Raw genomic sequence first — 25,552 nt, 5'->3', positions numbered from 1 at the left:
GAGGTTTGCGAGCTCTGACTAGTGCACTCTCTGACTCTTTCAGCATGACAATGTCCCTGTGCACAAAGTTTTTCCTTTACATGGGTTGGATGGGAAGGTCTTGAATGGTCTGCTATAGAGGTCTGGCTTCAATACACATCTGGGATAAATTGGACTCAATTGGGATTGTATTCATTCATTACCATGTGGGAGCAAGAAACATCAGAACCAGAAATCTGATTCGTGGAAGTGAAGAGAGGAAAAAGATTAAACTGATTAAACTAGAACACCTGCTGCTTATCTGACAATGGTTATTAACAAGCCTACTTGCTTTTACAAGTCCACTGCGTTCATGAACAACACTTGCTGCCATTTTCTACACACCTTTTTGTTTAATTATCCTTTTTATTCTATAATTATTTGGAACTTTCATCAATTATTTGATTTTTGAATATTTGATTTAAGTTTGATCAATTAAAAAGAGCTGTTGCCTAAAATTAAAGATCAGAGGAATTAATTACGTTTGAAGTTTTATTTATTTCAAAGCAACACACAGAGGTGGAAAAAATTATAAAATATTCTGTAGAGTAGTGTTACATCAATGAAGATTTACCCAAGTACAAGTAAAGTTACCAGTCTAAAAATCTACTTAAATAAAAATATTAAGTAACTCATTAAAAATGTACTGAAAGTATAGTTTACTGAGTTACTTTTTTTTAATAGTTGTGTGGGAAATTCTAGTGTAGTTCAAAAAGGATAAGGGGCTATATGAAAAATTGTATGGAACACCTTAACAAATAGAATTGCAATAACAAAAAGAAAATAAAAACACACCAGTCCATGACTTGAGTCTAATGTAAGTTATGTTATAATGTTATTTATGATAAGGAGAGAAATCATAAATGCAGATTCAGATTTCAGACAGTAAGCACCTGCATCTGACGACTATCGATTCGACTGCATTTTGCGTTTATCTGGGTCTGCAACACTGGCTTCTGTCTTGTCCATCTCCATCTTTCTTTCTTGCGAGTTTATCAGGTTTGTTCTTCGTAAAAGTACAATTACCGATTTTAAAATCTACTTTTAAAAATTGAAGTACACACAAAAAAACAGAAATATGACTAATATGAATCACCAGATTTTATAGACCTCGAGTAAAAAAGTTGAATTCAGTAATCGAGTGTGATATGTTTTGCGTTTACTGCATTATGGAATAAAAAACATCTCTGTTGGGTTGATCGTTTTTATTGTGTCGACTCCAGAACGTATGATAGTCCCCAGTTCCTCAGTTCATAATCTCTCGGTTCTCATAATACTGATCTAAATCTGCAAAGATGTCATTGGGGTTCTTGCAACTGAGGTTGCAGAAGCAGGCATTAATCCACATCACCTGCCAAGTGATCATATCTCCATCAGGGCACTGGAACTCCACCTGCACTGTTTTGGATTTGTAAGGGATGCAGCAGCGCTCATCAGTGCACACGCCACAGTACTTCGGCCGGTAGAGCTTCTTGCTGGTGCAGCCTGAGATGGTGAAGTTTCTCTCTTGATCTTCCCTGTAGATGTTGAGGCACTTTTTCCCAGGCTTTAGAAGCAATTGAAAGAAAATCCACAATGTCAATTCCACAATATCTCGAATTTTAAACACAACCGACCAATGTTCTTATGTTAGTATAGGATTTATTATTTATTATTATTGTTCATTAGGATCCTTGGTGTTTAATGGATTACTGTGACCAGAGAAAATCAGCATTTTACACCAGAATCAATCAACCTTTTAATACCATAAGACTGATAAAACATACAATGTGAATGACTGGCATTACTAAAGCAAGAAACCCAATGAACACAATTCATCAAGTCTCCTTTCACTGTAGCCACAGCTGCACCACCCTCATGCATCCTCTCTAGCAGAAGCATTTTTATTAACCCTTGTAAAATGACCCTGGGTTTTCCGTGCATTTTTGTGCATTTTTCCCATGCATTAAATTTTTTCTGGGGATCCTGTGTTTTTGTGCAAATTTAAAAGGGAAGAAAACACAAACGTATAAATTGTGTGTCCAGCTTTACTTGAAAAAAACTTAAAAACTGCCTTTCAAGGCAGTTGTGACCAAATCAATTTCTTCTCCTCTGTCAGTCAGTGCAGAATAAAAAAAATACAGCTAGAAAATCCCCAAACATGTATTTGAGCTTGTGTGGGGGACTGTAGTTTGCTACAGATAAGGTTTGCGAGCTCTGACTAGTGCGCTCTCTGACCCTCCAATCAAAGGATGTAAAAATGCGAACAATTATTGTACACGTGCCATAATTGTCACCTCAGCAACAGCTTCAAGCAACATATACTTTACACTACAGGCGCCCACACTACTGATTCTGAAGGCCTGAAGGCAGATTTTGAATATGGAAACACGTGATGTGGCGGCTGAAATCTGATTGGATAGAACCAAGAAATGCTACAAAATGAATCGAATCGACTATTAAGAATAATTTAATACATATTCATAAAAGAAAACAATTTAAATGTAAGCCAGAGATAAAATTCTACCTTAATGTGCTTGGTGATGTCCACCTCACAGGGTCGAATGTTGCAAAGCCGTCTTTCCTTGACCATCCGACACTGCTTGTTGGCATTAGTAATGCGTAAAGATACTCCTCGACCACAGGTCTTGGAGCACGGACTCCACGATGTTGTCTGAGTCATGCAATCCTGCTGCCAAGAGTTTTTTCCACTCGAGAGAGCTGTCAAAAGAACTGTTTCGTTCAATCTATATCTCAAATGAAACTTCAGAATACAACAGTATTCCTTTTTATGCCCAACAATATCACTATGTTTTTAGCAATTCTTTAAAAACTTAGAGTTTTTCCTGCTTTCAGATGATATGTACATGATTCATAGCTTTAAATAAGGTTGTGCATCTCCATAACTGAGGCCGATGAGATTCATATCTCAATACATAGCCAAGGATTCTACACAGATCTGATTCGATACGATTCACCCTTATTGCGATGCAGTGCGCTGCGATTCAATCAGATATGATGCAGTGGACAAAATATGATGCTACGCAATTATGGTACGGATAGTTATTTGTTTGGTTCAGACAGACAGCAAACCATTAATTTACATAAGTGCTGTCTGACTTTTAACGCATGAACCTTTCACAAGCAGACCTTTGTACTGCAAAAAAAAAAAAAAGAGTTTCAATAAAACCAGTCTTCAGGAGGATACAGCTCTACCTCTGCCATGTCAATCTGTGTTCTTTTAGGACACGCTTCGGTCTCTATAGTGTTATGATACATCATATTCATGTAGTGGTGCTGAGAGAACGTGCTTGAGAAACCGAAATATATAAAATGTTGGTCACAAATTTTCGGTCATTTTCTAAATAATGAAAGTACAGCGTATCTACGAATTATTCTATATGAATCGGTTTTTACCAATGCAAATATGTTCAAAACAATGCATCGTGATACAAATAGCAACTTCTATCCGTGAACGCATTCTTTAGTAAATATGTATTCTGTTATCTATAAATTGAAGTTTTTATTTGATATCATTGGTTGGTAAATTTAAGCATTTTTTCCTGAACACTATAAGTGTAAATGGTACAGTCAGGTTTGGATCATACCTGCCATGGCATGTCGAGGTGCTGCTTTGCGCCCTCTCTTGGGCTCCTCACAGATCCACTGCTCGCAGCACTGGCCGGGTATTTTGACCCGCAGCGGTGTCGGGCACCACACCCTCGGAGGCTCATACGTGCACAGCGGAACGCAGCCGATAGCCCCGTTCACACACAGACACTGGTATTTACAGTTAGGCTGAAAACTCTGACCGGTCCGATAGATTATTCCGTTGTACACACATCGTGTGCTGAGTAGATCTGTACATCGGCAACAATTTATGAGTTTCTGATAAGATGTAAAGGGAACGATTATTACACATAAAATAAGAAACAGATTAACTGCTTAAGATAATAGTTCAAAAGAAGCTTTTTTTCCATTTGAAAGACAGTGTGAATAAATATCTGCGTCTGCATTAGACCTTAATTAACCCCCTTAATCTCAATCTAATCCCTGAGAAGAATCTAGTGTTAATGTGCTTAATGGAAGCCTGAGCACAAGGACATGTTTAGTGCAGGGGACACTTACATGCACATACTCCTTTTTCGTACCTAGGCTTGTCTGAGCTGTAGTCACAGTAAAGGCCGCGGTGGTGGTCACAGTTATCCGCCTCGTTGCATATCTCCCCTACCTGCTTGGCACAGGCCCTACAACATTCACAGCCGTCCATGATGAGACTGACACCTGGTGGGCAGCTCGGTGGAGTCTCGGGGCAGGTGCAGGGCCACTTACAGTACTGAGTCCGGTTGTAGGGTTCAGGGGTAGTGGACTCAGGTATGACTGGTGCAGTGGAGGAATTTAGGGAGACAGCCTGGAGGAAATGCAGATAAATGAACACATTGTCTTTGAAAAATTAAACGTGTAACCGGATCTCTATTTAATATCACATTATCTGAAGCACTAAAAAAGCAGCATCCACGAATCATTGTGCAATCATGGAATATCAAGGAATGAGCAAAGACAACAACCCAAACAGACAAGGCCAGATAATATTTTGCAGGGTTAAAAAACATAAATAAAAAACATTTTACAAAAATACACCATGTACAAAAGAACAAACACTACACGGCACACTGACAGAGGTGTTGCAAGGGCCCGAGAGTGGCAGCTTGGCAATGCTGGAGCTTGAACCCCCAACCTTCTGTTTAGTAACACAGAGCTTTAACCACTGAGAACCATTAACCTATACTTAACCTCTAGAAATATTTCATCATTTACACATAGACATAGACATTTCAACAAAACTGCAGATTAGGTATGACGTGAATATCTTTGTGCACTTTAGGTGCTTGGACTTGGAGTGTGTGTGGATTTATCTCTAAGGTCACAACCGTGGGTAGTCTATTTAGTTGTAAAATAAATACAAAAATAAAAACTTTCTGATAGGCTTGAGATCTTTTGCATGTCCTCATTCCCTACACTGAAGCGCTTCTATTATTCTTCTGCATGTAAAAGCTTTTTACAGTGAATAAATGACTGTAATAGTATCCACACTATAGGAGTGAGTATAATAGTATCCGGACATGTTGAGTTTTTTTGGAAAATTTTCCAATCTTCCTATATAACAGAGCAACCTGGAAAATGTGTAACTCTAATTATAGCCCCTATTTTCCAGCAAACGTGGAAACCGACAACACTGATGAGTTGCAGAATAATTTCCACTCGGTGGCAGTATAATCATTTGCTTTTGGTTTTTTAAAGGCTTCATCACATTCCTCAAATACATTCAGCATGATGTAAGTCACCTCAAATCTTCTCTCAGAGATGTTTAATGGACTTTTCTGCAATGCACTTTTATATAAACATGATTTCTTCAATCTTATGCATATGAGTCGGAAAAGACATGAGCTGATTAGGGGTTTTATAGTTTCATCTCTTGTATTGACCTGAAGGCAGTATTCCTTGGAAATTGGATCGGGACTTATTTTTAAATAATCCAATTAGGAAGTGTCTATAAAGTGTTTGTCTGCATGCACAAATGTTATTTTGAGAAGTTGAAGACGTTGATGACATAAAATAGACTTTGCAATAACTACATTTATTATTATTATTATTATTATTATTATTATTATTATTATTATTATTATAATATATTAATATATTTCTTTTTATTGACTGAAAAAATATATATATATATATATATATATATATATATATATATATATATATATATATATATATATATATATATATTTTTTTTTTTTTTTTTTTTTTTTTTTTTAAATAGCTCTATTTATTATCTATAGCTCATGCTATATAGCAACAACTAAATAGGATGTTAAACTCTTACCTGATGTAATCGGGCGACAAGCAGGACCCAGATCAGGAGCCAGCTCATTACTGAACCCAAATGGTAAATGCATTGAATCCAGAATTAGATATTAATTTTAGATCAGAGTATCCAAGTCTCCTTCATCGGTTAAGGCTGCCGGTGAATCCTGGACTCACGGAGACTGGCTGCGCTTGCTTTTTGAACACCTCTGTGACGTCAGAGCTGGGAAAAACCCCGGAGGTTTCCTCCTTTCCTTTCTTTCTTCCCTTTCCCTTGTCTGTGATTTACTCTGCCGACGGAACGTGCACGCACAAGCTGACGGGAGCGCGCACCAAACACGCAGCCTATCATCTTATATGATAGAACTGGAAGAGTGTAGTTTCTATATAAAGTGATAAAGTGATAGATAGATAGATAGATAGATAGATAGATAGATAGATAGATAGATAGATAGATAGATAGATAGATAGATAGATAGATAGATAGATAGATAGACAGACAGACAGACAGACAGACAGACAGACAGACAGACAGACAGAACCCTTGATTTAGTTACTCAACGTCAAATTCATCCATTGATCTCAACTGGCTTCTCTTAGTGATGCATGCAGAATTTGATCTATTTTTCATTAATCATGCCCTTCTCTTTTTTTCCTTTGCATCTATTCATGATTTTTTCCAGTTTGTTCAGGTCAACTAATTAGTATAACAGCACTGGTCCATTCCATATCATTCTGTCATCTGTGCTCACTCCATAAAAATGAACTAATTGCATTAAAGGAGTGATAATAATGATTGCTCATATTTCATAAGCAGCACAAAACACTGTGCAATGATGCCGTAGTGCTGCACGGTCCTTGTTAAAAGTTTAGTAAAGTTCCTGTTTATATATCTGACTGTTTATTTTACACCAATGTACTTTAGTACAACCAAAACACATTTTGAGGGTTTTTTGGTTGCATTCTGCAGGATCCAACTGTGCAAAAAAAAAAAAAGTACACAAATTACGCATAAAAAAAGTATGCGAATTAGCTGAAGGGTAAAAGACGTAAAGATGAAAGATGTTGATTTGCCCCTGCAGCAGTTACTTCTGCTTAGCATCAACTTTATCTCGGTGAACTTTGCTGATAAAAAACAAAATGTAGACAAGACTGTCTGTTTGGGTTACGGTGGTAAAAACGTAGTGTCTGACAAGTGGAATTTGTTACAAGATGATAGGGAACAAACGCTACTTTGACAAATGAGCAATGCTTGTTTGAAAGAAGCAGATAAAAATCGAGCCACACCTCAGACTCAAGTTTCAGCTTTCTATTTTGCACTTTTGTGTACAAGATTCCGGTTTATAACACTGTATTTTTTCCCATGACACAAAACCCACTTCTGTGTTTCTAAGCTTCTATTCTAAGCAATCTCTACCTCTTACATTTGAGCATATATTCTAAGCGATCCCTACTCCAGACAATGTTTTGCATCTGTTTTAAGAATCTTTACTTCATCAACACGTTAAAGTTGTAGTTAACTGATGATACCATAAAGCTAATAAAACATGTTCTATAGACAATCAACTGTTCATATTAGCAATCTTAAAGTAATTAATGTAGTTTGGAGATTATATAGATTGAAGGTTAAAATTCCAGTGGACACGGCCTCTGGATGGCGTTCTTTTCGATTGGAGGCCACTCTGTGCAGCTGGGGTTGGTTTTGCATCAGCGGCCTGGGAATCCATGTATAATAATACATGCATAATACTGAATAACACAGGAGCTTTGAGGATGGATTTGGATTGATTTTAATGTCAACAGTCTACTACAGTGGCTCAGGACCACAGGTGGCAATTAATCACCATCACTGCACATCTCAACAACGATGAACTGGATGACGTGAATGGACATTCGGTGCCAACCAGATAAAAATGGGTTTCCTTTTGAGTTTGGTTCCTCTCAAGGTTTTTCCTCATAAAATCTCAGGGAGTTTTTCCATTGCCACTGGCTCGCTCATTAGGGGCAAACGTACAATTATAAGGAACAAACTTATACTTTCTTTTATAAACACTTAATGTCCATTGTTAAATGTGCTCTACAAACTAAACTTAAAAAATTTATGTAAGATGGGTGGGCCTGAAAAAATGGCTTAACCATCATTCTTTCTGAAAATGTTTTCTATTTCATGAAAACCCCCATTTTGAATGGTTAAATGAAAAGAACCTAATGTTTTATATACATACACATATATATATATATATATATATATATATATATATATATATATATATATATATATATATATATATATATTTTTTTTTTTTTTTATTTATTATTTTTTTTTTTTTGATTTATTAATTTTTTTCTCGAGTTCTCGGTTTATTTATAGCCTGCATTGTCTTTTTAATTCTTTTGGATTTCTGATTCAATCAAAATGTCATGGATTAAATCCCCCCAGTGGTTTCTGGAATACACTTTCTTTTAAACCCAAAAGGGATTTTACAACAAGAGGGATTTTCACTACTTCACTACTTTTTAAATCAAAGTATGGTGAGTCTCGATTTATTGTTGTCATTATTATTATGATTATTATTATTATTATTACTACTACTACTATAGTACTAATATACTAATACACTATACTAAACAATACTATAGTAGTGTCAGGAACTTCCAGGTTCGCAACACACATTTCCAGTTTCAGTAGTGTTACATCTGTCTGCATCCTGTATATTGGGTCCTTCCAGTCGATTTCCTAACAGAATAATCTGGCCAAACATGGACCCTGCAGATGCACCAAAGCCTTGGGCTTGCCCCATCTCAAACTGGCAAGTAATGGACACAACAAAGGCAATTGATCTTTGAAAGCTCAGACCCCAGCAGAGAACAGAGAACTTTAGAACATGTCTTGCACAATTTATGGCATGCCAATCAGAACTAGATGACTTACTGAGACGGCCAACTATGGCCCCTGATCCCTGCTGGGGCATCACCCCACTCCAGGGCCCTGCTGGGGTCGTGGCCCCTGTTCAAAGGCCCACAGGGGAGGTCACCCAGCCCGGGTTTCCCGCCAAGAGCATCGCTCAGCCTTCCTGCCTGGCTGGTGGTATTGGCCAGCTCTCGACCTGCCCGATATCATCGAGGGCGTCGATCTGCCTCAGGAACCCCTGAGGGTTTTGCTTTTCTCCCTAGCCTTGCCGAGGGTGTCGCTCCGCCTCAGAACCTGCCAATGGCGTCACACTGCATCAGCTCCTAAGTCTCGCCGAGGTTGCTGCTCAGCTTCCTTATCCTGTCAACCCTTGCTAACTATGTCACTCCATCCCTGGGCTTCGCTGATGATGTGCTGTTTGCCTGGCCCCTGGGTTTCGCTAACGTTGTAGTCTCCCCGGAGGGGTTTCTTCGCCGTTGATCTTCACTCCGCCCCTGATCTTTGCTCTGCCACCAGTCTCTGCAGAGAGTGTCACTTCACCGCCGGTCTCCGCTGAGGGCACCACTCGGTCTCATCACGTTGGTCAGAAAGCCAGTGTGTCATTAGAGACTGTTCCCTGAGGGTTAACTTCATGCTTCGTCTGGCCTTTCCTGACCTCCAAAGCACCCAGTGGCAGTTGGCCTCAAGTCCTGCTGTGTCCGGCTGGCACCCAACCTTTCTTATGCCCCGGCTCATTCATGCCTGTCCCTCCACCCGCCCAGAGCAGGTTGCAAAGTCTTGCCTCTTATGTCTGCCGCTTCTTATTCCCCAGAAATGCAGCTTCTGTAGACAGCCATGTGGTGGGGGGAGATACTGTCAGGCACTTACAGGTTTGTGGTGTGCAATTCACATCCGGGTCGGCATCTTTTTGGTTTTTTTAAGGACACCAAAGAGATTATCTCAGGGCCAGATTATCTCTTATCCATCGATTATCTATTAGCTTTATAATAAAATAGTCAGCAAAATGTCCGTCTTTATTTCTTGACATGTATTAACTTTCTTCTTCTTCTAAATGTAATAGGTAATTTTACCTAACAAAACATAGTGCCATCTAGAGGCTTTCCTAGATAACAAGCAAAATCTTGATATCATCACAACTGGCTCTTCATGTTCCTGGGAGCCTGCACTATTTCCTGGTTCCTAACTCTGTCTCAGATCCCTGTTCTGTCTGGCTACCCTGCTTAGTGGTTTGGACTTTGGGCTGTGTTGGTTTGTGTTTTTGCTCTGCTCTTTATTGTTCTACTTGCCAGTATTTGGAATTTAGGAATGTTTTTGGTTTCTGATTCTGGTTCTCCTTGCACTACACTGTCCGTCTGCTCTCGGATTTGGTACTGTTTATTCTGACATTTTTTCTTTATGATCTCTGAGTTGTTTTTGAAGTTTTTTTTCTTTAGTTTTTTTATGCTTGACTACATAATTATAGTACTCTTAGTGTTATATCTGTATGTGCATTGCATTTTGGGTCCTTTCAGTCACTTTCCTAACAAGTAGTATTAGTTTCACTATTATTAATACTATTATTATACACACACACACACACACACACACACACACACACACACACACACAGCTGTTACATATGGACCTCAGTCTCTTTATTTTAGTCTTTTTACTTAAAAAAAGCAGCACTATTAATAATAAACAGCATTTTAAAATCATCTTTAAAATAGAGAAGAGCAGATATTACTGCAGTGCTCTGTGAAATGACTTCATATTAAGATGACGTGTAGGAACTGGAAGGATTCAAAAACTCTATCGACAATAGACCGCTTCTCTATGAGCTTTACCTCAGTTTTGACCAGTTCTAGTCTTAGTTCTCAATTGGGATTTATTTTGAAGACAACCATGTTTTAGATTTTCATTAGCTTGTATTGTCTTTTGAATTCTTTTAGACATGGATCTGTTATTCAATCAAAAGAACATGTACCAAATAGGTTCCTAGGTTGGTTTGATGATACATTCATCAAGGATGATCATAGAGAAGAGTAGATGCAGTCCTCAATAAAAAGACTTCATATTGAGGTGACATGGAGGAAGTGGAGGGATTAAAATAAACTCATGTCGGCAAAAGGACTCCTCTCTCTGAGCTTCAATGACATCATAGATCCACTGCCAGTCAGTTTAAGGAAATGTACCCAAAACATTCTGGACGGAATGAAAAATTTACTTATTTTACGCTATTACTCACGTCTTACTCACTTCTCGCTGGCTTTAACACACTGAGCCTTGCTGACAGGATTTTACTTCACAGAGGCCAAAAAGAACTTGTGGCAAAAAGCAGTCAGAACGACAAGTTTACATAAAATATTAAATAAACATTCGCATCTGCACTTATTGGTAAGCTGCAAGGATTCACAAACTATTCAGCTGTCATAACAAAGGTTTTAACTCCCTCAGCCTGTTGTTAGGCAACAAGACTTTTAAATTACAGCACAGTACATCACTCTTGTGAAAATATCTCAAGGGTTTATCAGGTCTAACATTTTCTAGTGAGGTGTTTTCCAAAAGGGATCATATCTTCTCTAATCAAACTAGATTCCACGGTGCCAAAACTATTCACAGTTCCTCCTAAGTAGTAAAAATGATTTTAAAAAATGCTTTTCATTTTAAATGTCATATTTATACACAGTCTAAACTCATAATAAAAAAGAATCATGAATATGTCATGATATGAAAGTTAATGTAGCCCCTTTCTCTTCCTCCCTCTCTCTCTCTCTCTCTCTTGCATACAGTGGTGCGTGTGTGTGTGTGTGTGTGTGTGTGTGTGTGTGTGTGTGTGTGTGTGTGTGTGTGTGTGTGTGTGTGTGAGACGTATGGCCTTAAAAATAAATAGGCCTGTGCCTAAATTAAACACTCAGCAGCCATCTTCTCTCAGTTTTGACCAGTTCTAGTCTTAGTTCTCAATTCGGGTTTCCTTTTGATGATTTTTATTAGCCCATATTGTATTTTGAATTCTTTTGGATTTGTTAATCAATCAAAAGGGCAAGGATCAAATTCCCCCAGTGGTTTCTGTTAGGTTTGTCTCAGAGCTGTGAGCCAAGAGTCCCATCCCACTCGTTCTTGTTCAGTTTTTCTGCTACGGATCCTTTAATATCAGTTACACGGACATTAGGACGAAAGATCTTTCAAAGCATGAAAGATATCCAAAGTTAAAGGACAGAGAGAATGCATATATAGACCACTGTAATGGCTATGAGATCATTTCATTGCATATCAGCACATGACAAACAAAAACATTGTTGAAGGTCATAGTTTTCTTGGTACAAACGTAAGTATCTTTTATAAAGATATGACAGTCGCAGCCTGAAAATATGCAAGAAAAGATAAGAAGAAGTCGTCAAACAAACTTGGTAAATTACTCCAGGTAGACTAACTAAATAAATGATTTGGAATATCACCTAACATTAGCCCCTTTTTATTCTGAAAGAACTACATTCTATTACTCAGGGTAATTAGCATCAGGTTTCAGGGAATCAGGAAAATATGCACCCGGTTTTAGGGAATCAGAGAAGTATGCAGGATTATCATTATGCAGATTGTATATGGCATGGTGATGATGCATCACATCTAGAATGATGCATTGCATTGAAGCAAAAGGAGATGAAGTACAAACCCGATTCCAAAAAAGTTGGGACCCTGTACAAATTGTGAATAAAATTGTAATATTTTATTCAGAATACAACATATAACTTCACATTTTGATTTGTCTGACCACAGAACAGTAGCCTTGGCCCAGAGAAAACGCCTGTGCTTCTGGATCATGTTTAGATATGGCTTCTTTTTTGACCTATAGAGTTTTAGCTGGCGACGGCGAATGGCACGGTGGATTGTGTTCACCGAAAATGTTTTCTGGAAGTATTCCTGAGCCCATGTTGTGATTTCCATTACAGTAGCATTCCTGTATGTGACGCAGTGCCGTCTAAAGAGCCTGAAGATCACGGGCATCCAGTATGGTTTTCCGGCCTCGACCCTTACGCACAGAGATTGTTCCAGATTCTCTGAATCTTTGGATGATATTATACACTGTAGATGATGATAACTTCAAACACTTTGCAATTTTTCTCTAAGAAACTATTTTCTGATATTGCTCCACTATTTTTTGCTGCAGCATTGGGGGAATTGGTGATCCTCTGCCCATCTTGACTTCTGAGAGACACTGCCGCTCTGAGAGGCTCTTTTTATACCCAGTCATGTCGCCAATTGACCTAATAAGTTGCAAATTGGTCCTCCAGCTGTTCCTTATATGTACATTTTACTTTTCCGGCCTCTTATTGCTACCTGTCCCAACTTTTTGGAAAAAAAATGTAATCCAAAATCCTCATGAAATCCAAAATGAGCCGATATTTGGCATGACATTTCAAAATGTCTCACTTTTAACATTTGATATGTTATCTATATTCTATTGTGAATAAAATATAAGTTTATGAGATTTGTAAATTATTGCATTTTTTTTTTTCTCCATTTGTACATTGTCCCAACTTTTTTTGGAATCGGGTTTGTACAAATACAGGGAAATATATAGAAGTCCTAAAGAGGCCATTCATTATGATATTGATATTTTCTCATGATGAAAATTAATAATTTTATGATCTTGACATAGCAAAGGTTGTTATCTCTTTATCACAACTTCATTTTCTCATGATCTCAACATAAAAACTTTCTCATTATTACAACTTAAAACTATTTTTCTCACACCGAAAATGTTGCCAAGAAAATCTCACCTTGTGAATGTTTCTGGTGTACATCATCCAAATATGGACTTAATCTCTAGTTTGACTGAGTCCCTGAGCAAGTAAAAGCAAATTCGACTATCCATGATGCTGCAATGATGCTGCCTATAGACCACGCTCTTAGGCCGAATACAGATACAAATTAAGTACTGATTATGAGGAAACAATGTTTGTAAAAATCAGAAAACCAGAATCAGAAAAATCCTCAGAAAATGTATTTTTTAATCACTAAACAACTGTTTTTACTGATGCGCCAAATCTCAAATCAAACACCGAAATCTGCCATTATGCACACATCCGGCAAATAAACCCGTCTGTGTGGAAACATAGCAAAAGCTCTGTTTGATGTCATGATGATTTACAAGAGTATTTTTAGTCTTGCTGCCCTGTCATCTGAAAATGTAAACAGGCTTGTGTAAGTAAATTGTTCAGTGCAAAGAAAGAAGTAATTTGGGAACCTGGTATTTCTAAATTCTTTTTTTCATGTGTCTAATAGACATGAACAAGTTTTTTGAAAAACATCTATGACCTCTAAAACCTGTCTAGTCTTCATGCTCTATGTTCGGTATAGTTTTACTAATAACAAACATACATTTGCATAAAGCTCCATATTTGTCCATGTCCATGTTGATATTAAAAACTTGAAAAGTATTAAATTTAGGTACATTTAGAATATGTTTGATTAAGTTGCAATTAATCACGAGTTAATGTAATAATGTATGGCCTTTTAGGACTTCTGTAGATATGTGTAGGAAGCATAATTCATTAATTTTGTCATTAATTTGCATCAGAGGTGGCAAAAGTACACATATCCTTTACTTAAGTAGAAGTACAGATACTCATGTTTTAAAATACTCTGGTACTGATTAAACTTTTTTACTTAAGTAAAAGTAAAGAAGTCTTGGCTCTGACATGTACTTAAGTAAAAAGTAGTTTTAGCTGTTAACTGGACCTCACATCATAGATAGATAGATAGATAGATAGATAGATAGATAGATAGATAGATAGATAGATAGATAGATAGATAGATAGATAGATAGATAGATAGATAGATAGATAGATAGATAGATGGATGGATGGATGGATGTGATAGCCTTGTGGGTTAATGTCAGGGTCCCCACAAGGATGAGTTTGAGAGTTTGATTCCTGGTCGAGCTGGTTGCTGTGTTGTAAATAAAACTTCTGGACCTTGTCCCCTCTGAAAACATTTCAATTCTGTCCTTTCTGTGTTGGATTAATTTCTTGATATCCTGGTCTTTAATGAAAGATAACTCCACCAAAAAAAAAGGCACTTCTGTGGTAGCTCATTGGGTTAAGGCTTGTGCCTGAACATGGTCCTTAATATAGTCCACGCTGGTGATAAGGTTTCAAAGCCAGTCCTACATGCCTTCTTTCTTACTGCACTGGCATGAAACAAAGTATGAACCCTCCAAAAAGCACACATGCTTTTCAGCAGCGGTCGCTCAGTGGTTTAATTCTTGTGCCTCATCTAAACATGCTTCCCAGTCTGATCTCTTCCATGGTTCAGTGGGTTAAGGCTGGTGCCTTGCTGATGGTGAGGATCAGGGTTTGAATCCTGCTAGTTGGGATGTAATTTATGTTCCTGTTTCCTAAATCTTTCTTTAGCTTTATATTCTTGTGTTGATGGTTTAAAGGTAGATAGACCTGCTCTAAACAACCTTCCCAGCCTGTCTTCCCTGATGGTTCAGTAGGTTAAATCAGATTTCTTGCTTTTGGTGGGGTTCAGGGTTCAAATCCTGCTTTCTGTCTGCCAGTCACGATCAGGATTCTCTTCCTACATCTTTCTTTAGCGATTATATTTTTGTTTTTAATGGGTTGAAAAGAAAGATAGACCTGCTCTAAATAAGCTTCCTAGCCTGTCCTCACCAATGGTTCAATGGGTTAAGGTTGGTATCTCGCTAGTGGTGGGGATCATGGTTCGAATCCTGCTTTCTTCCTGTTATTTACAATGTGGGTTCAACTTGTGCTACTAAGTCGATACTTTTTTGAACGTTTTTGCTTCATAACCCTCTGTTTTCAGCTACTCAGACACAGGGGGGGCAGATGCCCGTATATTACCCCCTGAATCAGGATACACCCTCCGAAAACCACATTCAACCTTCCACGCAGCCATTTCTGACACCTTCCTTACTACGGCCACCGGAACCTTTCACACTCTTAACTTGGAGCCCTGGCCGGGGTTTAAACCGGCAACCTCAATTTGAACCTCAACCCCAATTGAGCTACAGGACTTCCTGCAAGAACCTGATTTTTAGGACCTTTTTTGGTTCTTTTAAAAACTTTTTAAACAATTTAAAGGAAAGCTAAGGGGTAGGAATCGAACCGGGTGAGTCAGATAGCAGAGACCACTTCACTGACCATTACATCAACACAGGAGAGGCAAACAAGCCTTTGCTTATTGGACTCTTGGCTTTTCTATAGTTAGGAGACCAGAGTTTTTTCTTAGATCATGATGGTAGAGGGTCAAAACTTCTCCTTCCTGTACATTCTCTCAGTAACTCGAAGTCTATGAGAAGTGACTCAGGTACAAGAACCACATCTCCAACACCTGCACCACTGATATACCATGATTTACCAGCAACCAATTTTAATGACCTTTCATTGTTCTGTTTTTAAAAACGTCTTATAATGTTCAATATGAAACTAGAGGTAAGAATTGAACCAGGGAAGTCTTTCATCATAGATCACTAATGGCATTACTTCAAAACTCCAAACTTTGTTAGACATGTAAATAAGCAGGAAAGACAGAGACAAAGACAAAGAGACACAGACACAGCTTTAGAAAGAGTGAGAAACAAATAGAGAGACAGCAAGAGAGAGACATATACAGTGAGACAGAGACATTTACTAAAAGAGACACAGAGACAATTAGATAAATAGAGAAAATAGAGAGACAAAGATAGCAAGATATAGCCACTTCCTGTTGGAAGTGTTTCTCCCGAGCGACTCTTAATGATCTCATCTACTAAATGAGCAGTAGTGAGTTAAAGGCTTGCTCAGGTGCCCAAAACTGGCAGCTTGGAGGTGTTAAACATGTATCATATGTACAGCATGTGATATATATATATATAAGCATATGTACAGTGATTAAATATAAAGGCTATATCAGTGCAGAGACGTGTGGACATCATTTAGAGCCTTTGCTATGTTTCCACACGGACAGTTAATGAGGTGATACCAGAGAAAATGCACCTTTTCAAGTCAAGTCAGGAAGCTTATATATATAAAATATAAGCAATGACAGGAAATTGGTTGTTCGGCTGAAATCGGGACGCAGTGAAAATAAAAAAAGAATATTTCAACAAATCAATGGATTAAAACTAAAGTAACGAGTCTGTTTTGAAAATGTAAGAAGTAAAAAGTACGGATATTTGTGTAAAAATGTAATGAGTAAAAGTAAAAAGTTGTCTGAAAAATAAATAGTGGAGTAAAGTACTGATACCGAAAAAATCTACTTAAGTACAGTAACGAAGCATTTATACTCCATTACTTCCCACCTCTGATTTGCATGTTGTTCAATGTAGGCATGCACAGAGCACTAAACACAATACAATATCTAGATAGTTACAATTTTTCACATTACACACAATAGATGTATATGTCAGATGTAAAGGAAAGCTATGAAGCACTTCATCTCTAACGTACTTGAGCAGGAAGTGGTAGAGTGTTTCCTTCCCAGAGCATGGACTTTACAGAGAGTATTCTAGACTTTCCTCTTTCAGACCGATGTGTATTTTCAAAGTTCCTTACCTTTCCTCGAGCTTATTGCAAAAACGTGATACACACAAGGCAAACGATTAAAGCTTCTGTAAACACACTTTTGGAAAGTCTAAATACATCTTGAGTGTGTGTGAGAAATATCCTAATCTCATGATCAGTTAAATAGATATCAATCAGTGTTTAACTCACTAATATCGTTCTATAAATAGCAGTGGTGGACGAAGTACACAAACTGTGTACTTGAGTTAAAGGAGAGATACAATTAGTAAAATATGACTCCAGTAAAAGTTAAAGTGTCCCTTTAAACTTTCACTTGTGTAAAAGTACAAAATTATTTGTTTTTAAATGTACTTAAGTATCCAAAATACTATGATTTATTATGGCTATAATGTTCCTATTATCATTTTTGTCACTTTTACTTAATAGTAATATTTTACCAAGTGTGTCTCTACTTTACATGGTACATGGTTTGTGTACTTCATCCACCACTGTTAATTTTCCATCACTGGAATATTAACTGAGCGTAAGTAATTGAAGCTGAAAAATATTGTTTTGCTCTTGGCAAAGGAACGTTGATGCTTGAACAGCATGGTGTTCTTTATCATTGTGAAACTTATCCCACCATATGTTTCAAACATAGAATGATGCAAGACGGCCAAAAACAACAAAAAAAGGAATGATTACACAAATACCACATCATTCAGTGTGCTTACAGCATCTAGTTATCTTGAAGAGATATTAGCTGTTGCACCATGACCAGACAATCCACATTTATCAAACCAGAGCATCCAGAAAATATGTGTAAATATAATGAGAATTTACCTCATTATGGGGAAAAATGTATTTTCTGAGGAAAAACAATACATTAATAATAATACAAAATAAAATAAAGACGTCGGTATTAGAAATGAAAACTCAGTAGCTTCTTTGGAAAACAAAAGACATCTCTAAACTTCAGACAGACACACTGATTTATTGAGGTTGTTTACAGTTTTTTTCAGTTGCTTTGGAGCGTTTCTCAGATCAAAAATTACATTCTCAAAACTACATGTTCAACCTGTAGTCATTGTGCTCATCACAAGACCATTTCTTGTTGCTTTGATCAAATTGGGAATGTTTTGATACATTCATTTAATTGATTGTGTACAATTGTTTGTTGTTTTCTAGATTATCAGTTGTTTATGTTCCTATTGATTAAAATATATTATACTGGTTTCACCTGAAGAGTTTTAACCCCCAAAACATCTCAGCAACAGTTCATTGTATAAGTCATTGAATGCAAAATGGTTAAACCAGTTGTCATCGTCTGTCATCTAAAATTTCTATTCAACTTTTATTTGTAAATGTGTTGAATTGGTGAATTGTGTAGATGAATCTTGAATGTCACTAATGAAGGCGAGTGAATGATATCAGATCAACCGATAATCAACTCGTTCTCTAAAACAGGTCAAAGGTGAATCTTGTGAACTTTCAGTTGGAGAGTGAATACAGACAGAGAAAAACACACAGTTATACATTCTAATAATGGATCAACAACTAAGAAACAAACGAACACTTTACAGTAAAGTAAAAGTGTGAATCCTGGTGGTCTTTTACAATCAATATAAATCAAATATCCAATCAAATCAATAAACTTGTACTTCTGAAATTTATAAATACCAAACAGAAGTGAGTAAAATTTTGTGCATTTTCAGTCTCTGTGATCCAAACCATAGTTTATATCAAGAAATACTGAAACTGTGCAGCATCAAACTGACAACATGACTAAAGATTCTGATGATTTTGTTTGTGAACAATAACGAAGGGCTTTGTTATTCTGATGGGAATGAGATGTTCATTGACACAAATACTTACTTTTGAGAGATGAACTGAGGATTTTGAGAAAAGTTCAGACTTTTGCAAGAAATCCATTGTGTTGTGATGTTTGTACACATAGTTTTGAGAAATGCACTTACTAGTTTGCAAATATTACGGATGATTCGAGAAACGCTCCAAATCAACTGAGAAAAACTGTAAGATAAATTTTCTTTTAAATGTGTGAGTTAATTTAAAGCCAGATTCGCTCATATCTTCCTTATCGTTCTTTTTTTTAGTTACGGCAAATTTCTTTCCCTGCTGAACCACGTGTGGGCCAAAAGCAGGCAATAAATCAGCCGCTTTGACACAACCCTAGTGAAGGTTTCCCAGAAGTCTGACGCTTCCACAAATGCGCTGCATATTCAACATCCACTGCACTTAATGCATACAGATGCATTTATTATTAAAATAATAGACATAGAACAGCTGTAAATTGCTCTCTGAAATGTTTGAAACACTACTTATAACCTCTAACAATGTTTCTCAGAAATAGCCAACATTTCGAAACTCCTCTATCAGTTGAGGAGGGGAAGTAAAACTAATATGCTGCCATACATGGAGATTTTAGTGACACTTTACATTCCTAGGGGCTTCGGAGACAAGCAATAATGTCAGCAGTGGATCTAATCTAGCATGTCTCAAATTTTCCTGCAAGTGTGTCACTTTAGTCAGCACAAAAATTCTAGTGTACCACTTAACTTTAAAAATGCTTCTTATTGGATAAGAAGGACAGAGTTTCAACTTTTTCCCATTTTTATCTGTGGGTACTGGTGACTCAGTGGTTAAAGCTGTGTTTTATTAATGGCAAAGTCAATGTGTTGCAAGTCTACCCAAAGGTGTTCAATAAGGTTGAGGTCAAAGCTTTATAACAGGAGATCTTCCATTCGAACCCCTGCAAAGAAAATCTTCAGTTTGTTTTCTGCACATGGGTATTGTAATGCTGGAACAGATTTGGGTCTCCTAGTTCAAGTGAAGGGAAAATTTCATGCTACTGCATCCACAGACACCTTGTGTTCCTTTAGCTTTGCAATAACTGGGAAAGAACCACACATGGCTGGGAAAATCAGGTGCCCCAGTACTTTTGTCCATATAGTGTATATAGTTAATATGATGTACACACAATGCCATTATATCTGAACACACGTGTGGGGATATGTGCTGATCAGGAAAAAATTTTCATTATTCTATCACGAATCTCAAGAAATAAATAATTCCAGAATCAAATGGGAGCACAGTCATTGATGTTGACAGTTCCTTTAGAAAGAAATAGTGCAGAGATATTTTTTCCTGAAATGTTCACTGTTTACGCAATAATTCATGAAGAAGCACAAGAAAATAGGTTTCACATCCTGATGTACTCACTCAGCATGTAAAAGTATAAGTATAAGACAATCTGTGGGTTTTTTGGTATATTATTCCAGCAAGGCCTTCAGAATCACCGACTTACATTTAAATATATTTTCATGGATAGGTATTACATTCTTCCTAATAACTGAGTCTTTTAATTTTATAGCTTTTCTAAAACTGCATTCTGTAGTGTGTGCTTATGTTAAAGATTCTATCTAATTATATTTCAGCCATCACATGTTCCCGGGCTCAAAGAAATCTGCCTTGAGGCCTTACAAATTAATTATGTGGGTGCCTGTAGTTTTAAATGCATGAGAATTAATCTGTTTCTTTAACCAATCAGATTTAAAGTTGGAGGCACCAGGGCTATCTAGCAGGCATATAATAATGTTGGCATTTTCATGTCCTTTGATTGGATGGTCAGAGTTGTCAGAGCTCAAACACTGCATCTATAGCAAACTGCACAAGCTCAAATATATTCGTGTGGATTTAATAGCTGTTTTTTTATTTCACAACGACTGACAGAGGAGAAGAAATGTATTTGGACTCAGATACACTCAGATACACACATTTTACGAGCTTAATATCGATTCTTCTGTTAGAGACAATATATATGGTTGGTGTAGCTGTGGCTACAGTGAAAGGAGACTTGTTGAATTGTGTTCATTGGGTTTCTTGCTTCAGTAATGGCATTCATTCTCGCAGAATGAGTTTCCTGTCTGTGATGCAGCGCTCTTAATACTACATTTCTCTATAATATTGAAGGTTTATATAGCTGCGGAGTCATAATGATGGTATTAAGGTGCATTAATTCAGGTAGAACACAACTGAAGGCCTGGGGGTGAAATGCATGATCCACCACTGGTTAGACAAGTATTAATGTCTGGTGTGTATTCAACATCTACAGACTTACTTGAGTTATTTGAGCTTCTAAGAATAAAAAAAAAATACTTCCAGTGAGAGAAGGCTGAACTGTTTTGTAAGAAAAGATCTTAATTGTAGATCAAGTGGACCAAGGACAATGAGCAGGTAATAGCTAGGGGTATAAAGATAAGAACTTTAGATTCAATGCCACTGTGAAGCAGCTCATTATGGGCTGGTCTCTGACTGTAATGTGTGGTTTGGTAGTGTTATACAGTGCCATTACAGACTAAAGAGAGGCTGTGAGAACACACAGGTGCTTTATTCTGCAATAATCAGCACTTTTAATGGCCAAATCCCTCCCTACTGTTTACTTCACTCTCACTAAATTGAATACGTCTCTCTGGGACTGTTTCAGGAACATCATGTTGAATAACTGCATTAAACTGAAAGCTCTCTGTAGAGTGGTTGTTTTCTCAAATAGAAAAAGGGAAAGTCTGAAAGCAAATAGAGAAAGTACTTGATGTTCTGCACTAAAGACAGCAGCCCTGCTTCTGAAACACAAATAAATGAAACACTTTTTGGTAACACTTTATGTGAAGGAAGTTGAGACATGGCCTAGCCTACCCAGGAGTCTTTTAGTATGTTGATATAAATGGGGTAATATACAGAAATTAGCTACATTAATTTTAAAATACATGTAAAAATTGTTCACTATCATCATTGTAAGATCGAAAAATCGTAAGTCAAACCATCATAACTCAGGGACTACCTGTACTCACATTGATTCATGTTCATAAACTTTAGTTCTGCAGGCAGTTCCTTTGACTTTCTATAGAGAGGTGTGTGTCTTTCCAAATCATGTCCAATCAATAGACTTACACCTGAGATCCTCTTCAAGTTTTGTTGCAAAAGGTCCAAATATTTACGTACAAGTGATATTTGAGTTTTTGATTATTTTTAAAATGTAAAGACGATACTAGTATTAGGCTGCAACATAATCAAATTGAACAATGTGAAGGGGTTCTGAATGTATTGTACCTACATAACCATTTAAAATCTTTGATTCAAGGTGCCACTTGCTAATTCTGATGCCAACTCATTTTGGAACTCAGTCTATTTATGATATGATATATAAGGGTACAAGGGTACATGTATTGACAATATCTGTATTTGCCCCTATATCTCTGTACCATATTTACTCTTCAAAATCACAATTTACTGTATAAAAATCACAATTTACTGTATATAAACTAATCTGACCAGACCAAGAAGCTACTAAGGATGCTGTACATGAATTGTTCAACAACACACATTTGCTAATGGTTGTGGTCTTTGTGTGGCCATCAAACTGCATATCTGACCACTTTCTCACATCCACATGAAAGTAAATCCCACCCACTTTGTTGCACTATAGTTTTGTTGCACCTCACGGAACTCACCGTTAGTGTCTTTTTGGGATGAAGAAAAATAAGTACTCTACCGATTTTGGATCCATTTTGAACACATAATGTGTTCACTCTCAATGATGTGTTTGTCATTTGTTCAGGTTCCAAACAAAACTATTCAGAAAAAACCCAAAAAGAACTAAAAGTCTTCTCTCCTGGTCAGATTTGGTCACTTTCATACAGTACCCTTCTGTGTTTATCTTCATATTTCCGTATTACTGTAATACATATTGCATCTTTTGCATCGTTTATTGTATATTTTTATATTTCCATATTAGCTTTATTTATATGCATTGCTATTTGCACTTCTGGTTAGATGCTAACAGCATTTCATTGTACTCAGTACAATGACAATAAAGTTGAATCTATAATTCTATAATTATGGTGTTGTTCAAACTAATTGGCGATAAAAGAAATAGATATAACTTTTGATGTAAAATGCATTTATATTTGTCAGGAGTCATAACGCTTAAATCTAAGCCAAATCATTAAACGAATGTGAGCTAGTGTCTGTCTCTAGACTCGAACTGTCTCACACTGACCTCAAAATGTATTAAAATAGTATTTATGAGAGACAATTGGTCACTTTTTTATAAATGTAGGTCTGTGTAGGTTTATCAGTAGCTACGATTAGCTTAGGCCTGGAAGAATTTATATCACATCGACCAATATTTCCTTTTTTAATTGAAAACACAAATCTAAAAAGAAAGGGAAACTTTTTTATATTTATTAATGACTGAAGTCATTAAGCCTGGCTAAAACAGCTCAGTTGTGCCTTGTGGTCTCTGTCCTACAGTCTATTCTGAGTGGCATCTCACTGTGTAGTGGGTTAACACAGCTGCATATGGCAGTTTGCTCAGTGACACAATCGGCCTGCGTGTGTAAAAGTTTCCACTGAGGTCTGGGTGAGCGACGCTACGCTACAGAGCTGATCTTTACTCCAGCTATGTGGTCAGTCCAGACTATAAACAAGCCCGGGTCTGTCTTACATGCGCCTATTGCACATACAAAACTAAAGTGCAAATAGCATTAATTAATATTTAAGTAATTAAGTAAAAACGAGACAATGTTCCTCCAGAATCCTGGTGCTACACTAAACAACATAGAGCTACAACACACAACATTAAGCTACATGACATAAAGATACATAAAGTGCAACAAGTGCAACCTAGTGCAAACAGTGCAGACGAAAAACAGTACAGACAGACAACACAAGACAGTGTGGGACAATACACATAACACAAGACAGCACCGACCAGTAAACCTACTGTATACTCTGAATATACAGTACTATGCAAAGAGAACTATAAACACTATAACCAGGAGTATGTATGTATGTAAACAAACACAATGCAGTGCAAAAACAGCAGTAGCAGCAGTCGAGAGGTGCAAAAAACCAGCATGTAAACGGTATAATATGGGTAAACAGAATAATATACTCGAAGGTATAATGTACCAGCAAATGTAACAATGGTTTTGTGTTGATCGAAACAACTTTACTGTAGCACGTTAAGTATAATACATGAACATGGATCAGATAATGACTTAAGCACATTAGCAATTTAGTCTGAAAAATATCCTCCAGAGAACAAAAGACACCCACATGGATTTGAAAACTAAAACAGAGCAATGGTGCAAATAAAATCAACAAAAAATGTATTTAGTGAAATGTTTACTGAGTGCATAAGCTGAACTGTCTTCTTTTTTAAACAAAGCCCAGTTTTCCATTAGAAAAGCCGTAAAAATGCTCTAAATAATATTAAATCAATGTTAGGAAAGCATTTGGAAAATTCCTTAAGTAAACCTTTCTGACAAAAAAAAAAAAAAAAAAAAAAAGTTAGACAGCATTAATTCATGTGTCTGTTTTTTTTCTGGTCTGATGATTACACTGCAGATGAAACTCTTCATTCTTATCTTACAGTTTCCATACCGATAACACACATGCTTTGAGTGAGAAAAAAAATCCACCAATCAACATAGTGAGAAGAATTGAAGAAGCTTGACCTGCTTTTTTTATTTTCGTAATATTACACATAAGTACCGGTACTAGAAAATAAAGTCTCACGCTATTATTCCACAATAGATTTCGATGTTTATCTGGGAACGAACCTGACTTTCAAGTTCTGCTCAACTATTATCGGTTTCTCGATCACTTGCTAATGAAATTCTGTGAAAACCCTTGTGTCTTCCTGTTGGTCAGAGCTGAGACCATAAATAAATGTATTGCATGCTGCCATTAACATCCACAGGAAGTAGTTACACACAAGAGCTACAAAAGAGGGGAAGTGAACTTTCGAAACTTTTTTCTCATTTAGCTAAATACACTTTAAGATACATAATAACAGCAACGGTAAAAAAAATATACATATATTTATATACTATGAAGGCAGACAGGAAAGAAAATTCTAGAATGTAGTACTGTTGCGGCTTTTGCTACTTGATGAATTAGTCGTAGTGTCTTTATAGAGGTACCTGTGTTTTACTTGTACATAAATCATCTACTACCGTGTTTTTCCGGCTATAAGCCCTAGCATGATTTTTGAAGGTGCTTCTAAAATAAGCTTATATGCTCCTGAGGTTCCAGTGACCACTGTTCCTGCCCCGCTTTTCTCCTTGAATCTTCCCACTTCGTCCAGGCCTGTCTCTGGATAGTGTTCTCTTCGACTGGAGGCCACTCTGTGCAGCTTGGGACGGTTTCTCATCAACGCCTTGGGTGGTTCCATGAACTTAAGGAGTAAGAACGGTAGCTT

General features: G+C 37.0%; 1 protein-coding gene across 1 annotated transcript; it reads right to left on the bottom strand.

Moving 5' to 3' along the window:
* Positions 1-496: 496 nt before the first annotated feature.
* Positions 497-6,125, bottom strand: ccn4a (cellular communication network factor 4a). Its single transcript, XM_046834288.1, has 5 exons — positions 5,888-6,125; positions 4,126-4,408; positions 3,606-3,857; positions 2,525-2,718; positions 497-1,564 (listed from the first exon to the last, which is right to left on the bottom strand). The coding sequence occupies exons 1-5, from the start codon at positions 5,933-5,935 to the stop codon at positions 1,265-1,267; spliced, it is 1,077 nt and encodes a 358-aa protein (XP_046690244.1). The 5' UTR covers positions 5,936-6,125; the 3' UTR covers positions 497-1,264.
* Positions 6,126-25,552: the final 19,427 nt, after the last annotated feature.

This window comes from Silurus meridionalis, chromosome 22 (assembly GCF_014805685.1).
Source record: "Silurus meridionalis isolate SWU-2019-XX chromosome 22, ASM1480568v1, whole genome shotgun sequence".
Lineage (NCBI taxonomy): Eukaryota > Metazoa > Chordata > Actinopteri > Siluriformes > Siluridae > Silurus > Silurus meridionalis.
Note: the sequence above shows the minus strand (reverse complement) of the source record. Positions and strands in the feature narration are given on the sequence as shown.

Coding starts and splice junctions, on each gene's coding strand:
- ccn4a (XM_046834288.1), bottom strand. CDS start 5,935: ATGAGCTGGCTCCTGATCTGGGTCCTGCTTGTCGCCCGATTACATCAG. Junction 3,858..4,125: donor CGAAAAAGGAGTATGTGCAT/GTAAGTGTCCCC, acceptor GCCGATGTACAG/ATCTACTCAGCACACGATGT. Junction 1,565..2,524: donor ACATCACCAAGCACATTAAG/GTAGAATTTTAT, acceptor TTGCTTCTAAAG/CCTGGGAAAAAGTGCCTCAA.